This window comes from Xiphophorus maculatus, chromosome 6 (assembly GCF_002775205.1).
Source record: "Xiphophorus maculatus strain JP 163 A chromosome 6, X_maculatus-5.0-male, whole genome shotgun sequence".
Taxonomy (NCBI): domain Eukaryota; kingdom Metazoa; phylum Chordata; class Actinopteri; order Cyprinodontiformes; family Poeciliidae; genus Xiphophorus; species Xiphophorus maculatus.
Window position 1 is genome coordinate 20,701,683 of NC_036448.1, and position 26,069 is coordinate 20,727,751.

A 26,069-nucleotide genomic window follows, 5' to 3' on the forward strand; every position below is an offset into this window, starting at 1 on the left:
TTAAAGACATCAAAATTTGTGCATAATTTTATATTTTTAGATTATCTGATGACATTGAATCTGATTTTATGATCAATTATTCTGTACTTGAGTAGTCTTTTTACCAAATACTTTTTTACTCTCACTTGAATAGCTTCTTGGAAGGCTACTTTTTAATTTTACTTGAGTAAAAATATGTTAACGTAGTGCTACTCTTACTTGAGTACATATTTTGTGTACTCTTCCTTCCTCTGAGCAAAACGATGCATTATTCCACATCTTTGATCCCAAAACACACACACACTACCCAACCCTGAAACGCATCTATAGTGACACATACCTCAAAGATGTAAAACAAAATCTACTTTTTTCCCCCTCATGTTTAGTTGTGAACATTGATGTATTTGTCAAAATGGGAGGATAAATGCCAAGATAGGAAATAGCATCTCTACCGTAGCAGACATATTATGTAGAAAAGGTTGCATGTTTATGGCAAACACAATAAAACTTACAACACGTCATCTCTCCTATCTCTCCTTCGATGTACTTCAGGACTTGATGTGTCTGTCAGATCATCTTCACTGGATCTCTCCCTCATGCTGTCATTGCCCATGTATTGCTTGCACATTGAAGGGTTACTGCTGCCAACTTTGTGGTCCAGGGGGACGGAGAAGGGTCTGTTCAGCTGGGGAACAGATGCTTTGCCGTCGCCTATCTGCTTGCTCTCGTCCTTCTTTGCGGCCTGGTTGTTGGCTGGATCTGGCGATTGGCTCTTGATGACACAATCCACATTTTGCTGCCTGTTCAAAGTATGTTTCATTGAACTGTTGGCAAGAAGCATCAAATCAGACCCATGTGACAGAAGTTTGACTCAAGCTTTTCATCAGTTAACAAGTAAAAAGAGTCTAGTTTCTAGTGCAAATATTTTAGTATACATAAAACTAAGATTCATATTTCTTGTTGAAAAGTTACTTGTAAATTAGTTTTATCTTATTTCAAGTGTACTAAAATATTTGTACTAGAAACTAGATAAAAATACTTGGTAAGATTTTGTGTTTTTGAAGTAAAGGCAAGCTAACCAAGGTTGGTCGGATCAACTCACTCACTCATTCTCTGGTTACCTAGCAACTCACTCACTTATTCTTTGGTTACCTAGCAACAACCTGTGGAGTGACTTGTGCAGTAGCAATTTAAGGTTTTGCCACCATGCCTCAAAATTGCTTAAAAATAGTAATAATAATAAAAAATGACTTGAAGTGAAAACTGAATAAAACAGGAAAGGTCACCTCACTTTAGATATTTAAAACAAAGAAAAACTGATCAATAATTATGGATATTGACTGATATTAACTGCCAATATTTTTAAATGTTTCTCACCAATACCTGCCTACTGGGACATTTTAGAGCACTTTATGCTTTCCTCTGTTGACCTATAAATCTCAGTCAGAATCAAGGGAGGATTGTCAAAAGAAAAATGATAGACACCAGACCAAACAATGCAGGCCAGGCTGATTTTGTCCATGCTTTGCTGCACTGGTGCAGTAATTCATGGAAAGACAGCCATAAGATGCTGAATATACTTTTCAATAGTGTATTCTACATCTGCATTAAAATCTTATTAATTTATAAAAAAAAACAACAGAAAATCACCTTGATTAGTGCTCTGATTTTAAGAGAAAATGTTTGCATTTACAGTAAACCAAAATCATTTAAATTACCATAAATTATCCTTCCAAAAATAGGATTGTGAAGTCTAAGTACAGTATATAGCCTCCTAGTCATAGTACCTGGCTTCATCCTGAGAACTGCAACAGGAAATACGCCACGCCGTCTGGATTACTGTCGCTGCTCGGTTTTGCTTCTCAAAAAACTCCCGCCAGCTCCTCTAAAACAACAACAAATACAGTTTGATGTTTACTCTGTGGTCAAACTCTCCGTTTGTTCTTTGATATCATCTTAGTTTAGTATATACGTACTTATATTTGCATCTAAATTTAGAACTGAGGTAGTTTTGTACATTTTTTATTATGATTGTAGAGTTCCTTGCAGAAGTATTCACACCCATTGAACTTTTTCACATTTTTTCACATTAGAACCAAAAGTGTTTCTGTATTTTATTGGGATTTCATGTGATAGATTAGGGCTGCACAGTGGCACAGTTGGTAGCACTGTTGCCTTGAAGCAAGAAGGTCGTAGATTCAATTCCTGATAGACACCAGCACCCTTTCAGACCCCACTAGGGACAAAGGTGTACAGAAAATGGATGGATGGATGTGATAGATTAATATGGAGTAGTGTTAAAGTATGAAGTGACAGGAAACAGACAAACCAACATTTATTTTCTACAATAACATCTCTTGAAATAACATATCCATGGTTCACAGTGTTAGATTTCAGTTGTCGTTTTACATCCCAATTCTTTAAACTTTTTCACATTGTTATACCTAATCTAGCTGCTGTCAGTTTTATATTCAATTAATATGAATAATTCTGCATATATAATAGATGTTTTTTTGTCGTTTCTGTAAGAAAGAAGCTGTACCTGGATGATCATGGTGGCATCCTTCTTTTGCAGAAAGTGCATCCTTATGAGAGAGGAGCGGAACCAGCGCTGCAGGGTGACAATCCGTCGCATCACTTCTTTGTTCAGAGTGCTCTGGAGTAGCTGACGCTCCTTTTCTTTCAGAAAAACCTGAGCAGATTGAAGGCAGGACTAAGTCATGTGGAGCCGGGTCATGTTTTAGCTAAGGCTAAAACATGCTTTTGTGTTATTTCCAACTGAATTTTATGTGTTTCTGCACCTGAAGATACATTTCCATAATAAAACAAAAAGATTATTTCAAGTCTTCAAATCCACTAAACAAATATCTAAAAAAAACAAAGATGGAAAGTATGGGCAATAATCTGGATAAGAAAATGAAAGAAAGCAGTGTTATTTACTTTAGTTCTTCCTATTTGGTAGGTGCTCTTTTCCAATCTCATCTTCTCAAACAGTTCAGTTATGTCCTGTGGGGATCCAGTCGTTCCTTTTGGAAGCAAAATCCCAAACTTCTCAACAAATTCCTGTTAACAGGGAAAAAAAATTATAGGAGAGTTCAGAAAATCATCTACCTCCATATTTATTGGTCCCTTTGGTTAACATGTGTAAAAAGTCTTAGAAGTGGCTGCCCTGTTGTTAAAACTGAAAATAATTCCTTTATGGTGATTTTTTTCGCCATGTTACAAGTGAACTAGTACTTTTTGTCAATATTAAGGAATTATTGACTTAAAACAAGCTCCAATATCTTGCTTAAAAAGTAACTTGTAAATTAGTTTTGTCTTATTTTAAGAGTACTAAGGCAAAATATATCACAAATATTTGGTAAGATATGAGGCTATTAAAGTGCACACAAAATAAATGTAGTCAAATTAAAAAATATTGATTATTTTCTAAACCTTTCAGTGTTACTGCTCTAAAACATGAATTTATTCTAGGCCAATAAATGTAGAGGGTGCCGTACATAAATTGTTTTAAATGAATCACCTACCTTAAATGTGTATTTAGCTTTGTAGCTTGACTTCTGCATGTGAATCATCTGCAGTATGCCAGTGTACTTGATTTGATTTAGCACCACTTCATCATCAAAGTGCAGCTGTTTCTATAAAATCAAGACAAGATGCTCAGTCATCATCTGTCCTGATAACAAAAAGGAAAAATCTGCAGTACGCGGTTGAAAATGAATTAATGTCGTCACCTTTTCAGCATTAGAGCGAAGACAGAAAATGAAGAAAGGCTCCGCTTTCCCAATCGTCTCAATCAGTTTTCCGAATGAGGTCTGTGAGATAAATACATGCAGAGACCAAACATGGTTTTAGGTCTCAAACTATAGAAATGATCAAGAGTGAAAACATCCAGCAAGGTTTTGGCTATCATCATATTTAATAATGCTGTTTCACAGAATTGCAGGGAAGAAAAACCTGAAACTGAGCGCCAACTGTGGGTGGATCTGCTCGCCGGTGAGGGTGGAAGACAGATTTGCTCGTTCTGTCGTGCTTCATCAGACCAACGATGTGATGGAGTGAACTCAAACTCACGAGGTTCTGGTTGATGAAAGACAAAATAAGATGATGAGGATAAACACAAGAGGAGCTCTGAATGTTTACGTGTGCAGTACGGTGCAGATGTTTTCACAACCGTTGATCTTATTCACACTTTTAAACCACAGAGTCCAATGACGTAAATATATTTTCTTGAGATTTTATCTGACAGAACAACACCAAGTGGCAAAACTGTGAAGTGGGATGAAATTGAAACTGAGTTTCCTTTTGCAAAAATATATATCTAAAAATATCTTGCATTTCCCTGATTTCAGCTTTCAGCTGACTGACAGCAGGAAGGTTTTGGGTACATTTTGAAAGTATGTACCCAATATAAATAGCTCAAACTCAGACTGAATGGAGATTGGATATAACAATCTATTCTGTTTCCATCAGCTGCCAAAGAAAGGGATTCCACAGCATTATTCCGTCATCACCATGTTTCATCATAGGAATGGTATGTTCAGAGTGACGTGCCATTTTAGTATTGCATAACACAGATTAGGCCAACAAGGTATTTTATATTAGGACAGATTATTATAATTCACCACTAACAGATTTCTGATTAAAGATTAATATTTCTGAATTATAGATTTCTGCAGCTCTTTCAAAATAAAGTGGAGAAAAAAATGCATCCACACTTTTCAGATGTTTTTTTTTTTTTTATATATATATATTTTTTTCCAACTTCCTGATAAGTGTCACTTTATGTGTTTGTCAACTTAAAGATCCAAAGATATAGCATAACGTTAGTGGCTATACCATTAAAAATGTGTCTAATTAGTATGAATTGCAAAGCACTGCAGGATAAAGATTTCATTTTAGTTTGGCTACTTTTTACCTTTGGAATGATCTGCTTTTGTCGACTACCTCTATTTTTCCTGCAGAAAAAATATGGAAATATTAGGTAAAAACATTCAGACAAACATTTTCTGAGTTGTGAAGCTAACAACATATCATCTATTCACTTTTTCTCTTCATAATTGACAAAGATGTCCTCAAACATATCGAGCGATTGTTCATCAGAGCAATCAAAGGAGAAATCCAGGGTAAAGCTGGTGTGGGAAGAAACAAGAGAAAAGTTATTACTATAGGTCAAAGTACATCAACCCTAATTATTATAAATAGTAATAATTACCCAGACAGTCTCTCCAGATAACTGCTGCGCCTTTTTAAGGCTGAGATTGGCGTGCGTGGGGTTTGTTTTGGAGTAGCTAAGATGAAAATTTAACAATAATTTAAATTATTTTACACAAAATGCAAGTTATGCAATGCATATACTAATTGAGTCACTTGGAAAATTCAGTCCAGCCCTACAAACGAGAAAAAGTCTCCTTACTCCGTTCAGTCTGCTGCTTTAGGAGTTTTTTGAAGACTGAGACGATGCGGATGGTCGCTCGGAGGATGCTCCATCTGAACAAAGCTTCAGGGTTGGATGCAACCAAGTGAAGCAGGAAGGAGCTCTTGCTGCTCCGCAGAAGAGATACGACTTCAGGTCGCATGTGCTCGGTGTTTTTCTTTTTGAAATCCTAAAAACAACACCATCAAAATCTACAGTTAAGATCTGAAGTTTATATGCACTGTGTGAAGCAGTCACGAAGGAAAACTGAACTTTTATTGTTTTAGATTTGTTAGGGTTACCAAAATTATTATTTATAACATTCTGGAATATTGGGAGATTTTTTTATGTTAACTTTCTCTTGACTTTTAATAAAAAGAACTACAGTGAACTTCTCTGTATTCACGGTTCAGTTTTTGGGGATTTTAACTCCAAATTAATTGTGAAAAATCCATCTATTCGCTGATTTTTTCACAGAGCATAAAATATATTTTTAAAAATGCAGCTTATAAAGCTGATATTGCTTAGCCCAATACTGGTGGCTGAAGTTTGCAAAGCAGCCAATCCGGAAGCTCCATTTATTTTCCTTGGCACTGATTGGCTGAAACCCAGTTACGCTACTCTTGGTACTTGGTGGTTACCATAGTAACCTGTAACTGACAGCTCCTCCCCCTTTTTCTGCTGCTGTAACTGATATATAGTAGGATCAGCTCTGTGTTTTCTTTATTAGTATTATATTTAACATACATTGTAGACACATTTAATAATACACAGTGTTTCATGAGTAATTTTGCTATATTTTGTATATGATTTTGACTGTTGTCATTATTAATGTTATCCATTTCAGTTATATTTAATTTTACAAATGTTAATTGTTGCTAAGTGCTATTAACTGCTGCCAAATGCACATTGGGAGATAGTGCTTTGTAGTTTGTTTAGGGTTATTTATAATATTTTATTTAATATATAGGGGTAGAAGCTGTTGGACTGATGTTAACCACCAACCTGATTGGTTTTTTTGTTAGAATAAATACCATGAACCTAAATGTGTCTGTCGTGAAGTCAACCTGAGGCGAATAGAAAGGTTACATGTGTTGTTACCAGTCGCTTTATCTGGAATTTTCTGAATCTTTTCCTACACACTAACTTTCTGTTGCTGAATGACAAGTTTTTATCTTAACTGGAATGTAGAAATGTTTGCATTGGGGGAGTTTTACCTTGATGTGATATTTAACTTTTCCAGCGAAGTGTTCAATGGTAAAAGTTTCCTGCACGTAGGGAGAGACCCCAAAGCGAGGGTTGCTCTGATGGTGTTGTTTAAACTTGTCCAGCAGGGTTTCATCTGGGAGCCGAAGGAACCTGAGAGAGACGGAAATTAAAGGAAAATAGCTTTTTTTAATATCTATTTTATATCTGAGAAAGTGAATAAGGCCAAAGAAATGAATAAAACCGCAACAGAAAACTCTGTTTCTGATTTCTGAGTCATGCATGAAATTAAAGTTAAACCCCGAACTGAATATTTAAAAAACTGGATTATCAAGTCCTGCTGTGAACTGCTCTCGCTTAGCCTTTAAGTTTCCTAAACCTTTGAATTTTGTTTTGTTAAGTGCCCTGCAACCATATTTAAAAGTATAAAATCTGACCCAACAGTTTTAAACTGAACAGGTTAAAATTGGTCCTATGCTGCATTTTAGATTTTAACTTAATTTTGCTCAACCAACAAATTTTAACCTAGTATAAAATGAGATATCCAAGAAGAAAAAAATGTAAAAGGCTACTGCTCTTTAGATGCTCTTATATAAATGTATATTTTTGCTAGATGGAAAAACTTTATTGACATTAAAATTAGTCAAACATTTTTTATAACTTTTAACAAGTATTTTGCACATTTCAAGTCTTAAGACTCCTAAACGTTAACATGATTTCCAGTCAAAAGAACAACGTTGGTAAAACTAAATTATTAATTTAAACCAAAATTTTCCAGGGGTATGTATAACTTTGGCACAAACTGGACCTCTGGTCGCAATGTTCCACATGCAAGTCGAAAACCCACGAATCATTGTTGTATTTTTATGAAGCCTAGTGCGATAGTAATCTGAAAGAAAAAAAATCTCTGTATTTTATACATTTAAACACAAAAACAACACAACGTTTTGCATGCACAGCACTGCTTCATATGCAGCGCAGCTGATGTTTTGTTCCAGCTGATTTTCAAAACTAACAGAGGTTGATGTTTATGAGCAAATCCCTTCCCATTTCAACATTTTACATATTTCTCCCCATTTCCAAATTGTTAAATAGTGGTTTCTAATGTAAAATTTCACCTACTTGCTCTCCTTGTTCAATAAGTGGAGGAGCCCTACTGACGGGTCACTGATCAGCTGGATGCAGTCACTGTTGTCAGTAAAGTTGATGTTTTCCCAGGTTATGCCTTCTGACACATAGACCTCCTAAAAGTTAATAAGATGGCAAACAAATAATCACAAACCTCCCACAAAATTAATTTAAATCAACTTAAAAAAAAATTTAACTGCAGAAGCAGGAGAAATGTGAGTGTTATATTGTGTTGATATAAAAATAATAATAGGAAAACAAAGACCAACCTGCTCAAACTTAAAGATGTTCTGGTTGATGTAAAACTGCTGCTTCTCACTGGCGTAGTTGATGCACAGCTGCTCAAAACTGTTTCTCTGGAGGTTCTCAAACCCAAACATGTCCAGGACACCAATGGACAAACACTAAAAACAGAACAGAAGCTCTTAAAATAACAGCATATTAGATCGTTTTGATAATATTCATATCATCTACAAACATTTACTGAAAGATCAGAGAGCTATGGAACAAGATTGAACTTTTTTGACTCACAGAGACGGACTCCTCCATGTCTCGTCTGTTGATCATTGCGTGGTTAATGTGAAGGACGATCCAGTCAAACAGAGCGCTGTACAAACTCTTCGCCATGGAGTCACGGGCTGACACGGCCTAGAAATGAAACAAGGAAAATTAAACATATGGCAACACCTTAAAACCGAATTGACAAATGGACATAATAGTTTAATTACAGGTAATAAAGGATCTTAATAAATTCAAAGTAATTACCTCTTGTAGTGTGTAGGATGAAACTACAGTGGAGGTTGCAGTCACTACCTTCTTCTTGGTTAAAGTTGTCACCAGCTGCTCCTTTTTCACCTGCAGATAAAACGAAATAGAGATAACACAGATTAGCTATCACTATATATTTTGCGGTACTGTTGTGATGATAAAAAAATTATGATTATAAACTATTAATTACTTCTTTTGACACCAAATTCATACGCCAATGCAAATACTGAAATATTCCCAATGAAATGGGATTCTTTAGGATATTGCTTACTAAAAGAAGTGTGATTTATATCACTAAACTGCACAACGTTTCCAATTTACTGATATTTACTGATGCTTTCATGGACCAAATGGTGGCAACAATAGAAAAATATAGCATTTCCAATAATAATGTCAGTTCTTCACCATTAATTTCAATTTATTGAGATAACAATAAATGAAAATTCTTATAAGAAATTATTCCCGATAAATGATAAATACCCAACCTGAGTCCAAACATGAAGAACCGATGAGCGTTTAGTGAAAAATCATTTTCTGTCACTTTTATCAACTATAGTCATCACTGCTGATGCGTTCCTCCCCAGCATGTTAACTACTGGGATGGAGGGGAAAAATGTTAACTACTGGGATGGAGGGGAAAAATGCCCAGCTTGTTCCAGTAAAGAGAATAAAGAGTAATTTATTTTTATCTATATATTCTTTCATCTGATCTTCCTGGGGTTTGAAGTGGTCAAATAATTATGAACAAACTTGATCAAAAATAATAGGTCAAGCTCCCTTTCTGTGTCTGCTACCCCAAGAATTTGGCATGCTGAGGTGAGTGAATCTTTGCATAGTGCACAATGAGGTTCATTAAGTCTATTTTTGGGTTGTTGCTGCTACATTAGAACCAGCAGAGGATGCATATTTTTGAATTTATATTTCATATCTGAGTTTTGATGCAAATCCACACATTTTTTTGATATGTCCAAAAAATATTCTAAAATAAGTGGCAGCCCAGTTTAGCTTGTGAACTAATTAAATTGAGTTTGCAACAGTTTAAGATTTGTAAAAAGGGGAATGCAAGAGAAATGCAGCAGTGACAGAGATTTTCGAAATTTAATGCAGGATTATTGCATGTATCCATAATAAACTCCTGAGTATACTGTGATGAGTATTACCATAAGCAGGTGTGACAGTGAAGATAAAACCTCTGCAGGTCCAGCCTCCAGGACTTCAGTATCCTTTGACTGACTGTACGTCACATTTCCCAAGAGCAGGATGGCAGAGACCACAGATAAAATGCTGCAAAGCAAAAACAGAAGAACAAGGTTTTAAGTAATTTTAGAGTGGAAATAACACAAACATGCTGAATGACTGTCAGCTGCGTACGGGTCGGTTGTCCTTATCAAGGAGTAATGTGGTTTTTAAGTCTTTTTAAACTCCAGAAAGTTCTGGAGTGACTCAACTTTTTCACCAGCAGTTTATCTCAATTGTTACCCCTAAAGTCGTCCTTTCTGCATCTGCAGAAATGGAGAGGATTCCCAAATAATATTTTTCCACCATCTTGAGAGAGGATTTACTTTAATAGACTCCTGAGTTTTCTGATGTTACACAGAAACCAGACAATCTGAGCTCATCCCAGTTCATCGTTTCCAATCTAAGACTTATTCTCTTCATCCTAATTATGAAAACAGATGAATTCATCACAGCAGATTTTTTAAATATCCTGAGTGTGACAGTCTTTTGAAAGCCAGACTCTATATAAATGTTTGTAAAACTTGACCTAATTTAATGATCAATTAATTAATTTATCAAATGATAACACAAACACTGACTTATCAGCACCCCCTCACTGCCTATAAGACGAACATTTCGCTTCACTTTATTCAGTTTAACTTAATTTGTTTAAAACCTCATTTAGGACCAACTAACTATTTAGTTCATAAAACATAAGTGTTTTTTAAGTACAAATCTCCAAACTTACTGCAGGACTCATCTTTTCAGTCGAGTATGAACTATGATGGCCTCTAGTGGTGTAAAACCTCAGAGCAATCTGTAACTATGCTTATTTATTTATTTATTTTATTATTATTTTTCATCTTTCTCTTTTCATAAACTTATTTTATTCTCGTTTGTTTTAAGTGCTGTATAAATAGATTTGACATTGATATTATCTGACCTTAACCATATAATAAGGATTCAAAAAAAATAAATGTTAAATGCATTATGTGTACAACATCTATTAGGGAACAAATAACCACTTCTGATGAATAAAAACTTGAATATTTAATCTTCCACCTCCATGTTGCTGTGTGTGAATATTCACAAGGAAATCAAACCTGAACACGTAACAAACTATGCAGCTGATGCACGTTGTGTCCTGAGGCAATCTGGGGCGCTGGCTGGAATATGTGCTGCATTTCTTTGGCGCTCGACAGCGACAGGCTCAGACACGTAACCGACACCAGTATAGAAAGCAGAAACTACTCGATAGAGTTTAGTTTCAGTTACACTTCGCTTGGCAAACATGTGTGCACTTTAAACTAGAAGTATGAAACAGCATATGTTTGAGTGCTACTGCAAAAATCAATGCATTTTCCTACATTTTATTATGAATTATGTTAGAAAGTTATCAATTGAGCTTTCAACTAGCATGGGTTTTCTTAGAAAACACCAAAGCAAAAACATTTTTGTTTTCAAAGACGACTTTAAAAATGAAATTTGAAGCGTTTCATCTCATCTTGATAGTTTTTTTTTTGTCAGAACTTTGGGAAGCTTTGCTAAAGCTTGTGGCATTTCAGATATGTAATGTGATTATAACCACATTTACCGTTTTTTAGTGGCGGTCAAAAAGCCAACCATCTCCATAGCTTGCTGAAGTCTTTTGTACTCCTGTTTTGCATCGTCCTCCTCGTTTAAATTAAATTCCCCCTGCAGAAAAAGTGCAGAAAGAAAAAAAAAAATCAGAAACAATGTGTTCGTGCATAGTTCATCCATTTAACCAGTGCAAACTCTTATCAGTAATGGTTCAGCATTCACTGGGAAATTCCCAGGAATGCTAGTACATATAACAGTAAAATGAAATAAGGTGAAGTTGTTTGTTTTTGTTTATTTCTATTTATTACAGACACAACTGAGGACCAAGAATTGGCTACACTTACATAGAGAAATCTGGAGGAAAATATTTAAATAAATGAACTTTTTCTTCCTAAAAAGGTTTCAGTTGAAGATAAAATAATCTTATTAGTATTTTTGAAAAATTTTCAGATATTTTTAAACTTTGAAAGTAACTTACTTTAAACGTTTAAAGTAAAAAAAAGAGGAAGAAGATTCAACCAGCAACTTTATTAAACCTACAAACAAGGCAACATTTTATACCCGTCATGTTAAGATGTATTTAAAAATTAAAACAATTTAAAATCACGTATGAATTGCTTCCATTTGATACTTATGCACCATTTAGTGTTGATTTATCACATATACAAAGTAAATAGATTTTGGTGGTTGTGAAATTCCTCAACAAAAATAAATACTTTCGCAATTCACTTTATGAAAGAGGAACAAATGTTTTAGACTTTCAGAAATGTGTTAAGCTAAATCCTTCATCTACGACAGAGGAGGAAATATGAGTAGACTGAGCTGAATTATGTTTCGATTTTACACAATTCTAGTGTTAATTTACAGCATAAATCATTATGCTGATGAGAGATTTAATGGCCAAGTGGTCCAGTCTAATCAGACAGAGCAGAGGCTTCATCGTTGTGTTTTATATTAGCACATCACTTCCTCTTTCTCTGCAGCAGTAAAGCGTGTGGATCAAAGGTACCTGGTTGAGATAAACATAATCCTGCGGCTGCAGTAGATGAAATTCTTCCCGCTCGTCTTTAGACGCGCCCATCAGCAAACAGTAGAAGACATGGAAGTTCCTGAGGATCAGGCGCCGCGAAAAACATTTAACTTTCATGGCTTACATTAATAGTAAACGTAGTGGCTTCATTTAGATGTTTTACAGATATAACAAGAAATGTATTACCTAAACAATATTTGGATCATAATCTGAGTTGATTATTTGAAGATTTAATATTTCATACCTTTGATTTTTAGCTCTAGACACCAGGCGGTTCTTTTCCAGCAGAAACTTCTCAACAAATGCTCTGTAAATTATGCACAAACAGAGAAATAAATCAAAGCCATTCACTGAGAAATGATGTAAAATCCACCATCTTCACTGCAAAAACTGGTCTAGATTCTAGTGCAAATATCTTAGTACACGTGAAGACAAAATAAATGTTTGAGCAAGATAAAAGTAATTGTTTTTGTTAATGATTTCCCATGTTGCAAGTGAAATAATCTGCCAGTGGAACTAGTATTTTTCATCAATATTAAGGAATTATTGACAAACTCATATCTTGCTGAGAAGTTACTTGTACTAAGACATTTGCACTAGAAACTGGACCAAAATATTTAGCAGGATTTTGCATTTTTACAGTGTTTATAAGGAAGCACATGATGTTTTACCCTCTGATGACGCCACTTTCCAGGTAGATGAGCTGGATGAATTTCCCAAAGCGGCTGGAGTTGTTATTTTCTGCTGTCTTTGCATTGCCAAATGCCTGCAGAAACACATGAAACACAGCTTAAAATAAACAGAAAGTAGCTTTAGAACCTTTCATGTACATAAACATGGTAAATGTTTGCTGCATATGAGTTAAAATTTGCATTTGTATGGATGGCAGCACAAGCGTTTCAATTGCAACCAGGTTATAATTTTACAAACTGTTCACATTGTGATTATTAAACAGAAAACCAAAAACAAAATGGTTTTCTGTATACAAAATTAACCACACCCTGTGTTTTAATAGCTTAATGTGGGTCCTGTAGGGCCTGTGCTCAAATAAACCTGTTAAATGTTTCCCTTAGTAAGCTCCACCTGCTATCAGGCTGCTGCAGAAGCTGGAGATTGAGGCTTGCTGGAGCAGGAAAACATTTAAAATATGCAGAATAAATCATAAATCAACGTTATTTGTATAGCACATGTCAGCAACAAGGCAGTTCAAAGTGCTTTACATCATAAAAACACAATCAACAAATGAAACATTATTTTCCAAGTGCTCTCATTACACATTAAAATGTTGGTTAATGTTTCATTAATAATGGTACAAAAGCAACTCTAAACGTCGGTTTTTAGTCTAGATCTAAAGGAACTCAGTGTTTCGGCTGTTTTACAATTTTCTGAACTGTAGCAAGTGACTGTTTTACATCACTCTCTGTTCTTTTTTACCCCTCCAGGGGGTGTTTTTGTGGGCTCTAGTGTCCCTTATGTGATAGTAGGTTGACAGGAAACAGGGAAGGAGAGGGGGGAAGACATGCGCAAATGTCGTCGGGTCCGGGAGTCGAACCCGCGACGGCCACGTCGAGCACTCAAGGCCTCCAAATACAGGTCGCGCTAACCCCTACGCCACCACGGCACGCCCCACTCTCTGTTCTCTACAAAGACGCAAAAGTTTTCAGTGGATTTGTTTTTGCACAATCCTATGGCGTGTTGTCTGGACTTTAACTGAGCCATGAATCTGAATTGATTTTTTTTCTTTTGCAGGTTTGCTGCTGTCAGTCATATACGTCCACGTTTAACTCTAGAAAACTCTTATAAAGAGAAATTCATTACTGACTGAATAGCTGCACAACAAACCCAAATCATTTTTAAATGCCGGCTGAGGAGTGAAGTTTTTGGGATGAACTTGTTTAATTATAACTGCTGGAAAGATTAAAAACGGCCTTAAATGCTTTTCAATTGTAAAAAATATTTTCCAGTGTTGGATGATTGACTTGTAACTGTTTATAAAACTCTAGGTTTCTCTGCGCACTTTGATAAAACTCGACTTTCACAGAGGTGATCACACTTGGCGATGATGAGTAGGTGATATTTGACCAGCAGCATCAGACTATTACTTTTAGAATAAGTAAAACTGTACTTTGTTTTTGATTTTTTTTTTTTTAGATGATGACAAGAATCTATGGTGTTTTTTGTACACTTGTGGCAAATCTAAAAAAAGAAAACTTGGCAAGAACACATTTATTTGATCATTTCCTGTTAAGTAAAACTGATAAAACGGCAAACTTTGTTCTTCACTCACTTCAAAACTCAAATATTTTCTATGTTATACTTTTATTTCCCTCACAAATGGTTCTGTCCAGTTTTTCACTCCATACAAGATCAGTTCTTTACTTTCTAACAAGCTTAATCTGATGTCCAACCCTATCGTTTCTATTAAAAAACATTACTAGATAATTTTCTACAAGTCTAAACAACACGCAGAAACACAATCTAAACACAACGGATGAAATGATAAGGAAACTCAAGGCATTGAAGAATACTTTATTTTCTTTTTCATATTTAGTCTCATCCAAGGGGATTCTTCTCATGCATTTATGATGTAATTTAACTAAATATCATTCAAATAAGTGTGAAAGATTGTAGAAAGATGTGCAGAGAATGGGGTAAACTCAAGGTCTGGGGGCTAAATCCGGCCCACTGTTGCTTTTTATGTGGCCATCAGTTCTTCCAATTGTTGAAAATTCATGCAAAAATCAACTGATTCCCACATTTTGTCTCGCTAATGCTTAATTTACTTGAAATTTTCAGCAAAAATGTTCAAATCTATTGAGTGTAAGTGATGCCATCTTCCACCTGCAGGTGGCAGTATTTCTTACTTCTTCTACTCTGCTGCCTCAGTCTTACTTTATGTCAAATTATAATCCATAGTCAATGTGAAGAGTAACAAAAAGTCACATTTAACGTCATACCTTGCAATTATTTTTGAATCAGCTTCACAAAATCAGTGATTTTGATTGCAAAGAATCAGAAACAATAGCAAAATCCTGGAGAATGATCAATGTGACAAGATGTTCAGTATTATTTAATTTTCAGAAGTACTTATTGAATGCAGCTATTTATTAATATTTTAATGGTTTATTAATGGGTTTTATCAATATATTCTGGTACAACCGGCCCTTAAAAGTAGAACGGTTGAGAAAAAACAGTAAAACCTTGAATTGAGATAAAGCTGTGTGATATTAGGAACAAATGTGACAACGGTAGAGAAGGTTGTGATGACAATTTGACTTGCAATTACACAAATATTTGAAGAAATAGTGTTTCTGCTTTTAATTCAACACAACTACAGAGGTAGTAATCTGCCAGCTACGGGAAAAAAATGTAATTCATAATTTAAATCAATTTTAATTAAAAAGATGCATCTAGGCACATCTGCTGCATTTGCAAAAAGATCCAGCTGGGTTTACTTTCGCATGCTAATGCCCTTAAAAACACATTTTCTACTGCATTAAACAACAAATATCCGTGTGTTACATTAATGGCACTAATAAATGGAGAACATTACTGAACAAAAAGCTTCATGATGACCAGGAAACCCAGCAGATGCGACTCCGGTAGGAGAAACTTAATGCAGTTTTTAAAACAATATCGCAAGTTTTTAAAATCTGAAACCACTGTTTAATCTGTGTGATTGACCCTAAACGGATGGTAATCTAGATTTTTTTCAACAAAACTGCAGCAGCAGCAGGAGAAGACCAGCTGAAGGACTTACTGTGCTGCTGAACCAAAAACCATTTTAAAATCTGACTCTGCTGTCGATGAAATATGATTATTCTGTTTCCAAAGTGAGATTAATTAGTATGGTGCAGAAATCTGTCGGGAAAATCCCATTATTAATAATCTACAATCTCACGCTGGTTGATTTAAGGACTGTTTGACAAAAACAAGAGCTGGACAGTCTTTAAAAAAGTACAAAGAGAGAAGGGAGTTGATTTATTCTTGATTATATGGGTTTGCCAGTGGACCTGGCTAAGCCTGTTCAGACACGTTTCTGTTTCTCTTCTCGCTCCGGTGTTCCCTCAAAGGCAACGCCCTGCAAATTCCCTCTGGGAAGCTTCACAAAGGCAAAAGTAAAGCATAAATTCACTCAGTTAACGCATATAAACACACGTTTTGTTTAGTCCAGGTAGAAAATTGACTTAGTTATCGATTAATAATGTTTTCAATGGGGAGAGAAGGTGGGAAGGAATGGCAGATATCCATCAGCAAGAAGATAAAAAGGAGAGTGATAGCAAGATGACATGGAAACAAAAACAAGAAAGTATGAAGTTTAGATTTCAGACAAATGGGAACTGGTTCTGCAAACTGACTCATACATGCAAAGGAAATCCCAAGATGTTAAAAAAGGAGCAAGAATGCAGAAGCATCGCACTGTTATAACATTTTTTATGAAAAACAATCATCTCAGAGATTACTTTTCACTCACTAAACATCTTAAAAGCTAAACTAATCTCTCTAAGCTTTAAGGAGAAGAGCTGTGAACAACTGAAACAAATCTTAAACGGCGGGTTTTTCCAATTCAAATCGTGCAGAACTTGTTTTTGGAGAGAGAATCCCTCTTTTGTCACTGTGTAAAAAATAGCTGGGCCCTCTGGAAGGAGGAAGTGTGCAATCTGTAACCATATCAGCCTTTTCTGTGGCATCTGTTTAGATGGAAAGATAAAGCACAAAAATCTGAGGGGGCGAATTTCTGGTATTTCCACACCTACTACTGGAACAAATAAGTGAAGAGTCAAAAGCAGCAACATGAATGAAACTGTTATCACAGCAACTCCGCTAGTTTGTTTCCCAATACCACAGTTTAAATGAAGTGAAACCAACTAATGCCTCACTTTCAACATGTGGATCCATTCTCAGGCCACAAACGTCACTAAGAAATGTGCTTTTCCTTCAATAAAACCAAAAAAAAGTCACATTTTGTCATGTATGCCATTTAAGAATGGAAGTATTTCCCTTGGGATCTGTTTGGCACCAGAGCAAATAGGTGACCGAAACACACACTTTGGAGCCAAAGTGTGTGAGAAATTTGAACCAGTTACTCATTGACAAAGATAAAGTAGCACAACTTAGATTTATCCGCCATTGAATCGGTACAGATAACAGCCTAACCTGAAGGGACATTTTGGAGAGTCGATACCAAACAACCTTTGGGGCCAGGAGCAGGAAATGTCTTCACAGAAAACTGTAGATGTTAAATGATCCAGAAAACGCTTTTTCAGAGGAATTGCTTCTGCTTGTTGACCTACTTTCTTTCTAAATTGATGGTTTATGATTGCAGTATCTAGAAAAAAAACATTCACAACCTTTGAACCTTTTCACATCTCGTCAGCTTACAACCACAACCTTCACTGTCTACCAGTGAAAGTCTATCATGCATATTTTAAAAATGGAGTTAAAAGTGATATAAAGGTTTTACACATAAAAATGTTAAAAATCTGACATGCATATTACTTCCTCTAAATAAAATGAAGTGCAACCAAGCTTTTAGAAATCATCAAACCAGTAAATGAAGTCAAACTGTGTGCATCTCAGCATAACCCAGCTTTTCTGTGAAGGCCTCAGAGGTTTAATGGAGAACATTACTGAACAAAACGCCTCATGATGACCAGGAAACCCAGCAGATGCGACTCCCTCCGGTAGGAGAAACTTAATGCAGTTTTTAAAACAATATAGCAAGTTTTTAAAATCTGAAACCACTGTTTAATCTGTATGATTGACACAACTGTAAGCCTAATAAAATGTCACTTTCCACTTAAACTGACAGGCTGGGAAAAGAAAACATCATTGTTCAGCTTCTATGCTCTTCAAATATGGAACAAACGTCCAGAAAACTGAAAAACAGCTGAAACACTGAGCTTTAAATCAAGACTAATAACCCACCATTGTAGAGTTGATTTTGAACAATAATAAATCGAATTTTGATCAACATATTTGATGTGTATTAATAATTTTAGCGATGGCACTGGACAAAATGTTGTTTTCACAACTGTTTTTTTTTTTTTAAGTTTTCAGGGTGTAAAGTGCTACACAAATAAGCTTGATAAGCTGATATGCGTATTGACAAAGACAGGAACAATCTGGGGTGAGACTTAAAATTGATGTTTGCAGAAGGTCTTTATCCAAATGGTCAAAAACATGAACTGTTTAGTAAATAACGTCTGTATTTTTGGTTTTTAGGATGTCATGGAGAATCAATAATTAGTTTTATATTTACTTTTAAATCAAAGGTGAAAACTAGAACTACCTTCGCTTAATGTCAACTGGAACATTTTAAACTAGTTTTTCTTTTGTTGTGCTTGTGTCGTTTTTATTTTTCTTCTAATACATGTAAAGCACTTTTAATTGCCTTGTTGCTGAATAAACTTCTTCTTTTTCTAATGGTTATACTACATATTTAGACATCCAGAGGTTTTAGAAAGAAAACCAAATATTTGCACCTCTAAAGCAAGCCAAAGACGGCTCTAAAATTATTGATACAAGAGAATTATATTCGTTAAACCTTAAAACAAAACATATTTTCTTTTTAGTTCACAATCATGTGAAAACTTGTCTGTACAAATGTCCTCTTATGTTTAATTAGTCTAAAGAAAGTACCAAAAATAACCCAGTTTGCCACATAGATGAGTATTTGAACATCAAGAAGATTCCCAAACATTAATTAGCTGGAAATTTGGCTTATATATTGGAGATTATCAGAAATAACGTAGCTTTGGTGAGCTACCAAAGCTACGTTATTTAGCTTTGGTAAATACTGTGCACTTATTTGCACAGTCCAAGATAGACTGTTTTTCTAAGGTAGAAAAACAGTCTATGTTAAACTGTTTTTCATGTGCAACTACCCAACAGCAACACAGTCTAAAAACAGTCTATGTTAGACTGTTTTTCAGTCTAACACAGTCTAAAAACAGTCTATGTTAGACTGTTTTTCATGTGCAACACAGTCTAAAAACAGTCTATGTTAGACTGTTTTTCATGTGCAACACTTCCTCTTTGGTCCTCAACTTTGTCCATATCCTCATTTTCTAAGCAGACTGTCATAATCTGGGACAAAGACGGGCAAAAAGCTAAATATCACTGGAGGTAAAGTACAGACATTAGAGGTGGTTTAAGACTTTTTCACAGAATATTTCAAATGAACAGATTTGCTTCATTTATTTACCAACTTGTTGCATTTCCCATAAATCTATGATCAACAGACAATTAACTAATGATTTCACTAAACATTTGAGGGCCACATTATATATTTGCAAGTTTCTGTTTCAAGACTCAAATAGCAAGTTTTTCAGAAAGAGACAAGTACAGGCATATCTTAACTGATAGTACAAGGAAAAAAAAAAGAGCCACAAAGTGATCTGCTGATTAGCGAAGTCGTACCACAGTGAGTCACACTGCAGGCTTGACTTTATAGATACGAATCCAAAAAGAAAACTTAACTTCATTGTCTTTTGCTGTAACTTGCAGCAGAAGCAGATGTTTGTTTTCTGATTTACTCTGAGCTTGTTTTAGTTCTGTGGGAATGAAAGCTACAAATGCCTCTAACATTTCAACAAGTTCCTCTCCCTGCAAGAGCTGTGATAAAATCTTAACAGAGCTGCAACCAGAGAATGTTTCCCATGGAAGTCAACAGCTCGTTTGTTTTTCCGGATTATGCGTATTGGCAAAGACAGGAACAAATGTTCAGCTGATCTGATTCTCGCGTCACTTAGGCAGATTAAAATATTTGAAGCCGCTTACAAAATAAGAACAGATCTGGTTACTTTTATGCAAACATTAGAACAATTTGTCAATAATGGATTTATGTGGGTTTTCTAAAAACAGAAATGATAAAAATTTCTCAAGTTTTCATCTGAATCAGAACCAAACCCACAAACTAAACCACAAACTAACAAATACCCAAAATAACAGCAATTTTTTATGACAAAACTTATCAGAAACATTATTGACTAACAAACTAATGGCCAGATTATTGTTAATCTTGTCTTTTTTAGTCAATTAAAGCTAATTCTGATTATATTGCTTATTCTTATGCTTGTCTAATCACCCAATTTATTTTAGCACTAAGTGGTGAAATTAAAGCAGAGTTTCTGCAGGTTTCACCAACACAAACATAAGACTCTTTAAGACCGTTATGAATTAAATTTAAGTCCTGTATGGTAACAGAAATGTACTAAAGAAATTTGCTCATGATGGACATGAAAAAGCCAGTTAGCTAACTAGCAAAGATTAGCAGCTAGCTACCGGTAGCCCAAACCACCTCCAGTCACAAAGCAAGGTGAAGATCTCTGCGCATCACTCAAACTTTTCTCTAACAAAACTAATTTACAAGACCTAATAGTCCAGCAATGACACAATTTAAGACGTCTGATTAACGTGTTTAAGCCCAATTTACTTTTAGAAAAGCATGAACTGAAGACATTTTAAGGACTTTATTGTAGACACATGAGTTTAAGACTTTCTAAGGACGTGCGGACAGCCTGTATAAATGCATGTGATGCCCTTTGGTGAGTGGAGCCCTGAGCAGAGAGCCTTATTGATTATATTGTTTATTATTCTGTGCTTCAAACTAATATCACATGAATATTTCTGACTCCTACAGAGTTTACATCCAGGTAGGGCTGGGCGAAATGGCTTGAAGTTAAAATATCAGATTGTTATTCATACCAGATCACATTTCCAATTTTTTCTCACTTTCTTCTGTAAAAAATAAATTACAATTTGACAGAAAATATTTTCAAAAAGTGGCTTTTATTTAGATCATCCCTATAATATTCTGCTAATATGTTATATATAATATTAGCAGAATAAAGCTGCAATTTTACCAGAAGAATTTATTAAAACTTTGCTTTAATGAGAAAAAAGCTTGGATCATTAAATTTTGTATATTTTTTGTGTTGGAGTTCTACCTCATTCTCCTAATATTACCATTTTATTCTGATAATATAAAAACTTTATTGTCGTATTACTTTGATTTTGTCAAACGACTTTCAAGGTTTCCCCCAGAAAACTTGCTAAGCCTGGTGATGCTACATTCATCCAGCGGTTTGCCATGTTTTTGAGTTAAAAAATCTATAAAGTTGACAGGAAATTTCAAAATATCACTTGATAATTACGTGTTACTGAAAGACTGGAAGATTAATATCTGAACACCAACTATAAAGTCTTAAAAATGCAAACATTTAAATAGAAATTAAATAATTAAGCAATGCTAAGCCTGGTGGGGGCACAAGTAAAGCCTGGTGGCCCGCCAGGTTTATAATACACTGGAGGAAACCCTGACTTTTTACTGGAATTACTATGACTATACAGCTCTGGAAAATATTAAAATGATCAGTTCCTCTGATTTTACTCCTTATAGGAATATGTTTGAGTAAAATGAACATTGTTCTTTTACTCTATGCTGACAAGATGTCTCTGAAAAATGTTGTATTTATTAGCAGAAAATGAGAAATGGTCAAAATAAGAAAAAAGTGCTTTCAGACCTCAAATAATGCAAAGAAAACAAATTTCATATTCATTTAGAAACAACAATACTGATGAAGAGTTCAGAAATCAATATGTGGTGGAATAACCATGAGGTTTTCTATAAGGTTCTGTGCAGTGGGCTCTCATAAATAAAAATTAAATTCAAAGATACTTTCTTGATCCCACAAGGAATGTTGTTCTAACTTATTAAAAGAAATAGATTTTGTTGCAGAGTTGACCTCAAAATCCAAATAAATAGAAGCTGTAGAAAATGCTTGTAAGATGGCTGACATCACTCAAAATGAAAAAACAATTTTTTTAAAAAGTTGTTTAAGAACCAAAGATTCAATTAAATGATAAGATTGATTTATTGCCCAGCCTGTGAAAAGGTTTGTATGTTGGTGTCCTACCTCTAGAACCGGCCCGGCCCCCAGAATGGCTCGCTCCAGTCCGCCGGCGTACGTCCCCGGGTTGAGTGTGGTCAGGCAGTGGATGAGGTAGCTGCTGCTCTCAGTCTTCCCCGATCCGCTCTCTCCAGATATCAGAATGCACTGGTTCGCCTGCCGGTCCAGCATGGTTCTGAACGCCACGTCGGCGATGGCGAATATATGCGGGCTCAGATTGCCCAGCGGCTGGTTCTTGTACAGCTTCACGTACTTTGGGTTGTAATAAAGAGGTAAAAACCTGTTGGGATTGACGGCGACGAGGATGTTGCTGATGTAGGTGTAGATTTTGTGCTTGTGGAAGCGCTGGCGTAAGACCTCCAGCACCGCCTCCTTGGTCACAGATGGGAGGCTGCAGAGGTCGTCGGACTCCTCTTTAGATGTTGCGACTTGCTTCGCTCCGTTGTTGCTCTGCTGCAGGACGAAGTAGTAGCCCTGACTCCGAGGGTGCCATTTCTGTGTCTCCGGCGGCCAACGCAGGACCCGCACCAAAGGGCGGTCCCCATCGTCCAGCGGCGTCTCCTCGCTGCCGCTCTCCTTCACCTCCAGTAGGCTGTAGCTCTGGCTGGAGTCCAAGTCCAGCGTGACCACAGCGCTGTGGATCACAGTCTTCACCGTGTCCTTGATGCTGACCTGCAGGGGACAGTAGGCTTCTGTCTCCAGAGGCAGCCTGGGGTAGATCTGCACCACACGGGCGTCTTTGTCGTGCTCAGGGGTCCCAGCTCCATCTGTAGCGCTCATCCTGATCCAGAGACGGGCTTCTGCATAACTCACAGCCCACCAGGTACTGCAGAAAATCACACACAGTGGCAATAAAACAACGTTTTTAATTAAAATAAATCAATAAAAATATGAGAGTTTCTGGGAAAACATTTGGATGGAGTCAAAAATATCAGCGCCTCTGGAAAACATCTGTAAAATACCTTTAAATAAGCAAATCTTTTATTGCTATTGCATTAATTTTGCATAGAAAACAAGACATATAATTAAATCTGTTCTTGCCAAATCAGAATAACTGATTTGTTATTGTTTTCTTTTCAGAGAACGAAATTACAAATGACAGAAAATGTTTTCAAAAAGTGTTTTTAATTTCAGTCATCCCTACAGTGAGTTGTACGACAGAATATCTGGGTTTGGCTAAGAGAAATTTTAGCATAATTAGGAGAAAATAGTCATAATAGCAGAATAAAGGCGCAATTTTAGCAGAAAAATGTCTTAAAATAATAAATCAATGAAAATATGTGAGAAAACATTTGGATGAAGTAAAAAACCTTTAAATGAATACATCGTTGATTGCTATTGCATTAATTTTGCATAAATTATGACATAAAATTAGAAATGAGCGATTTAGCTAAAAAATAAGATCGTTTCATACCAGATCCGATTTATAGTTTTCTTTTCAGAAAACAAAATTTCTAATTTTTTCAGTCATCCAACATATAAGTTGTACGAGAATTTTAGTTTAATTATGAGAATATAGTTATAATATTAGCAGAATCAAGATACAATTTTACCAGACAAATGTCTTAAAATAAAAAAAAAGTAATTTTAATAAGAAAAAATTTGGATAAATAATTTTTTGTTAGAGTTCCAATAAAATTACTACTTTGTTCCCTAATATTACTTTACTCAGCTAAGATTAAGGTTTTATCCTTGTAATAAAACAAGAAACCTGTAGCCTGACTGTTATATTTTGTTGCAGAGTTGACCTGAATTCAAAGTCCAAATAACCAGAAGCTGTAAAAAAAAAAATAAAAATCCTGCCAAGCGAGATGCCGACGCTGGGTGTGCTGCTGACGTCACTGAACTTCGGAAACCCAAGATGTCCATTGGTGAAAAAAGAAAAGGCAACTTTCAAAAACCAAAAGTTTGATTAATCGATAAAATCTATTTACTGCCCATCCTTAATCTGCAACTCTGGAAGAGAAATGTAAAAAGCCTTTAAATAAATAAATTAATCTTTGATCGCAATTGAACGGCGATGACTTACAATAAGTGAATGCTTTAAACCAAATCACCGGTGGAAACATCTACACTGGTGGATGCCAGTGGCAGTTCTGGCTTGGATGGCAGATTTTACACAAATCCAGTTTACCAAGATTTAATTCAATCAAATTTCCTGGTTGCATAATAACACAGAGGCAGTCCTGGTAGAGGGAGAGGACATGGGATGAATTATCTGGAGCTCATTTCCATGTGAACCAGTAAGACGGCTCCTTCCTCAGTTCTTTCTACCCAACCAGGATATTTCACACTTCACAAGAACTTGACTATGTAACAGTGACAGAATACCATGAAAGAAAACACATTTCTGCTCAGATGATGCAAAAGCGAGGCTGCAAGAACGTAATGATCTTATTAAAGCATAAGAAACAAATATATGTGTTCGATTTTAACCTTTTTTTTCTCGTTTTCTTTCCAAAAAACAAAATTACAAATGACATAAAATGATTTCAAAAAGTGGCTTTTATTTCAGTGAGTTGTATGCCAGAGTATGTGGGTTTGGCAATGAGAATTTTAGTTTAATCAGGGGAATATAGTCTTAATACAGCTGAAACACTGACTTCTTTTAAATCTTGACTAAAAACCCACCTGTTTAGAATTGTATTTGAAATGTAATCAATTACAAATTTATTGATGGAGCTTGACTTAATGCTGTGTTTTGATTATTGATTCTATGTTGCATTGTGTTTCTGTGTTTGTAATGATGTAAAGAACTTTGAAATGCCTTGCTGCTGAAATGTGCTATACAAATAAAATTTGATTGATTGATTGATTAATATTAGTAGAATAAAGACTAATTTTACTGGAAAAATGTCTGAAAATGACAAAAAAACTGGTTTTAATAAGAAAAAATGTGGATAATTTTTTTGTTAAGAGTTCTTCATAAAATTTCTACTTCATTTCCTAAAATTACCTTATTAGTGTAGTTTGTGTTGTTTTTACGCTTCACTTAATAATGAATATAAGCTCAAATGCGAGGCCACAGTTTGACAAAAACGCTTCACACCCGCTCCTCTAGACACTTCAGAGTTCTTGATCTTTGGTTTCTAATCTCTTCACATTTGCTCACCTCTGAGGTTTTCTTTTGGCTTTACATAACAACTAACTTTTTTTTTTTTTGTGCATGATGACCCATTTCTGCTACTTTGAACATCAATTCGGATTATTAACGTAATACTGAAGACCTGCTTTGAGTTTGCATTTTTAATGTCTATGAATTTCCACGTTTCCATAACAATATGGAAACGTTAGAATGAAAGTGGCCCACAGCATCACACATCTTCAACTATACTTAACAAGGGGCTAATCTATATATCTATCTTTTGATTTTTTAATGCCTGACCCACCGTGAATGTTGATTAGAAGCTGCATTTTCAGGTTTTATTTATTTTTAATTGTATGCAATTTAAGAAGACCAACAGGCCCACAGAATCACAGAGCCTCCACCATGCCTAACTGTAGGTCTGAGGTGCTTGTCTGTATAGTTTGTTTTGAACTAACAGTGTCTGTAAACCTCAATCCAACCAAATCACCTAATCCCAGATTAATGATCTTATCCGACTCCACAAGTGAAATTTTGCAGAGGAAACGGAGAAAAAGTTTTTTCCATGACTCCCAAACATCCAGCAGGCATACGTGTGTCACGTCATAACTGAGCCCCAGGCAAACAGAAAATGACGGGTTACAACTAGTTAGAAGTATCTAGAAACTTTACTCCACTTTAATTGTTAAAGTACAAACAGTGACGTTTATTTTAATGGGATTATTATGGGTGCCAGTAATTCTT

At 35.5% G+C, this 26,069-nt stretch overlaps 1 protein-coding gene across 3 annotated transcripts in view; it reads right to left on the reverse strand.

The window, feature by feature from the left end:
* The window catches only part of LOC102222381 (unconventional myosin-IXb-like), a 38,768-nt gene that overhangs the window by 11,941 nt on the left and 758 nt on the right, over nucleotides 1-26,069 (reverse strand). For all 3 annotated transcript variants that reach the window (XM_023335681.1, XM_023335683.1, XM_023335682.1), the window contains exons 2-23: nucleotides 22,247-23,066; nucleotides 12,998-13,092; nucleotides 12,571-12,633; nucleotides 12,306-12,405; nucleotides 11,310-11,410; nucleotides 9,658-9,781; nucleotides 8,495-8,584; nucleotides 8,261-8,377; nucleotides 7,999-8,133; nucleotides 7,724-7,845; nucleotides 6,613-6,754; nucleotides 5,396-5,585; nucleotides 5,195-5,270; nucleotides 5,025-5,111; nucleotides 4,898-4,937; nucleotides 3,937-4,059; nucleotides 3,714-3,794; nucleotides 3,507-3,617; nucleotides 2,920-3,042; nucleotides 2,522-2,671; nucleotides 1,767-1,864; nucleotides 492-803 (exon numbers count right to left, since the gene is read on the reverse strand). In XM_023335681.1, coding sequence (XP_023191449.1) covers nucleotides 492-803; nucleotides 1,767-1,864; nucleotides 2,522-2,671; nucleotides 2,920-3,042; nucleotides 3,507-3,617; nucleotides 3,714-3,794; nucleotides 3,937-4,059; nucleotides 4,898-4,937; nucleotides 5,025-5,111; nucleotides 5,195-5,270; nucleotides 5,396-5,585; nucleotides 6,613-6,754; nucleotides 7,724-7,845; nucleotides 7,999-8,133; nucleotides 8,261-8,377; nucleotides 8,495-8,584; nucleotides 9,658-9,781; nucleotides 11,310-11,410; nucleotides 12,306-12,405; nucleotides 12,571-12,633; nucleotides 12,998-13,092; nucleotides 22,247-23,020 — 3,254 coding nt within the window. In that variant the 5' untranslated portion in view covers nucleotides 23,021-23,066. The remainder of the gene's footprint in view (nucleotides 1-491; nucleotides 804-1,766; nucleotides 1,865-2,521; nucleotides 2,672-2,919; nucleotides 3,043-3,506; nucleotides 3,618-3,713; nucleotides 3,795-3,936; nucleotides 4,060-4,897; nucleotides 4,938-5,024; nucleotides 5,112-5,194; nucleotides 5,271-5,395; nucleotides 5,586-6,612; nucleotides 6,755-7,723; nucleotides 7,846-7,998; nucleotides 8,134-8,260; nucleotides 8,378-8,494; nucleotides 8,585-9,657; nucleotides 9,782-11,309; nucleotides 11,411-12,305; nucleotides 12,406-12,570; nucleotides 12,634-12,997; nucleotides 13,093-22,246; nucleotides 23,067-26,069) is intronic.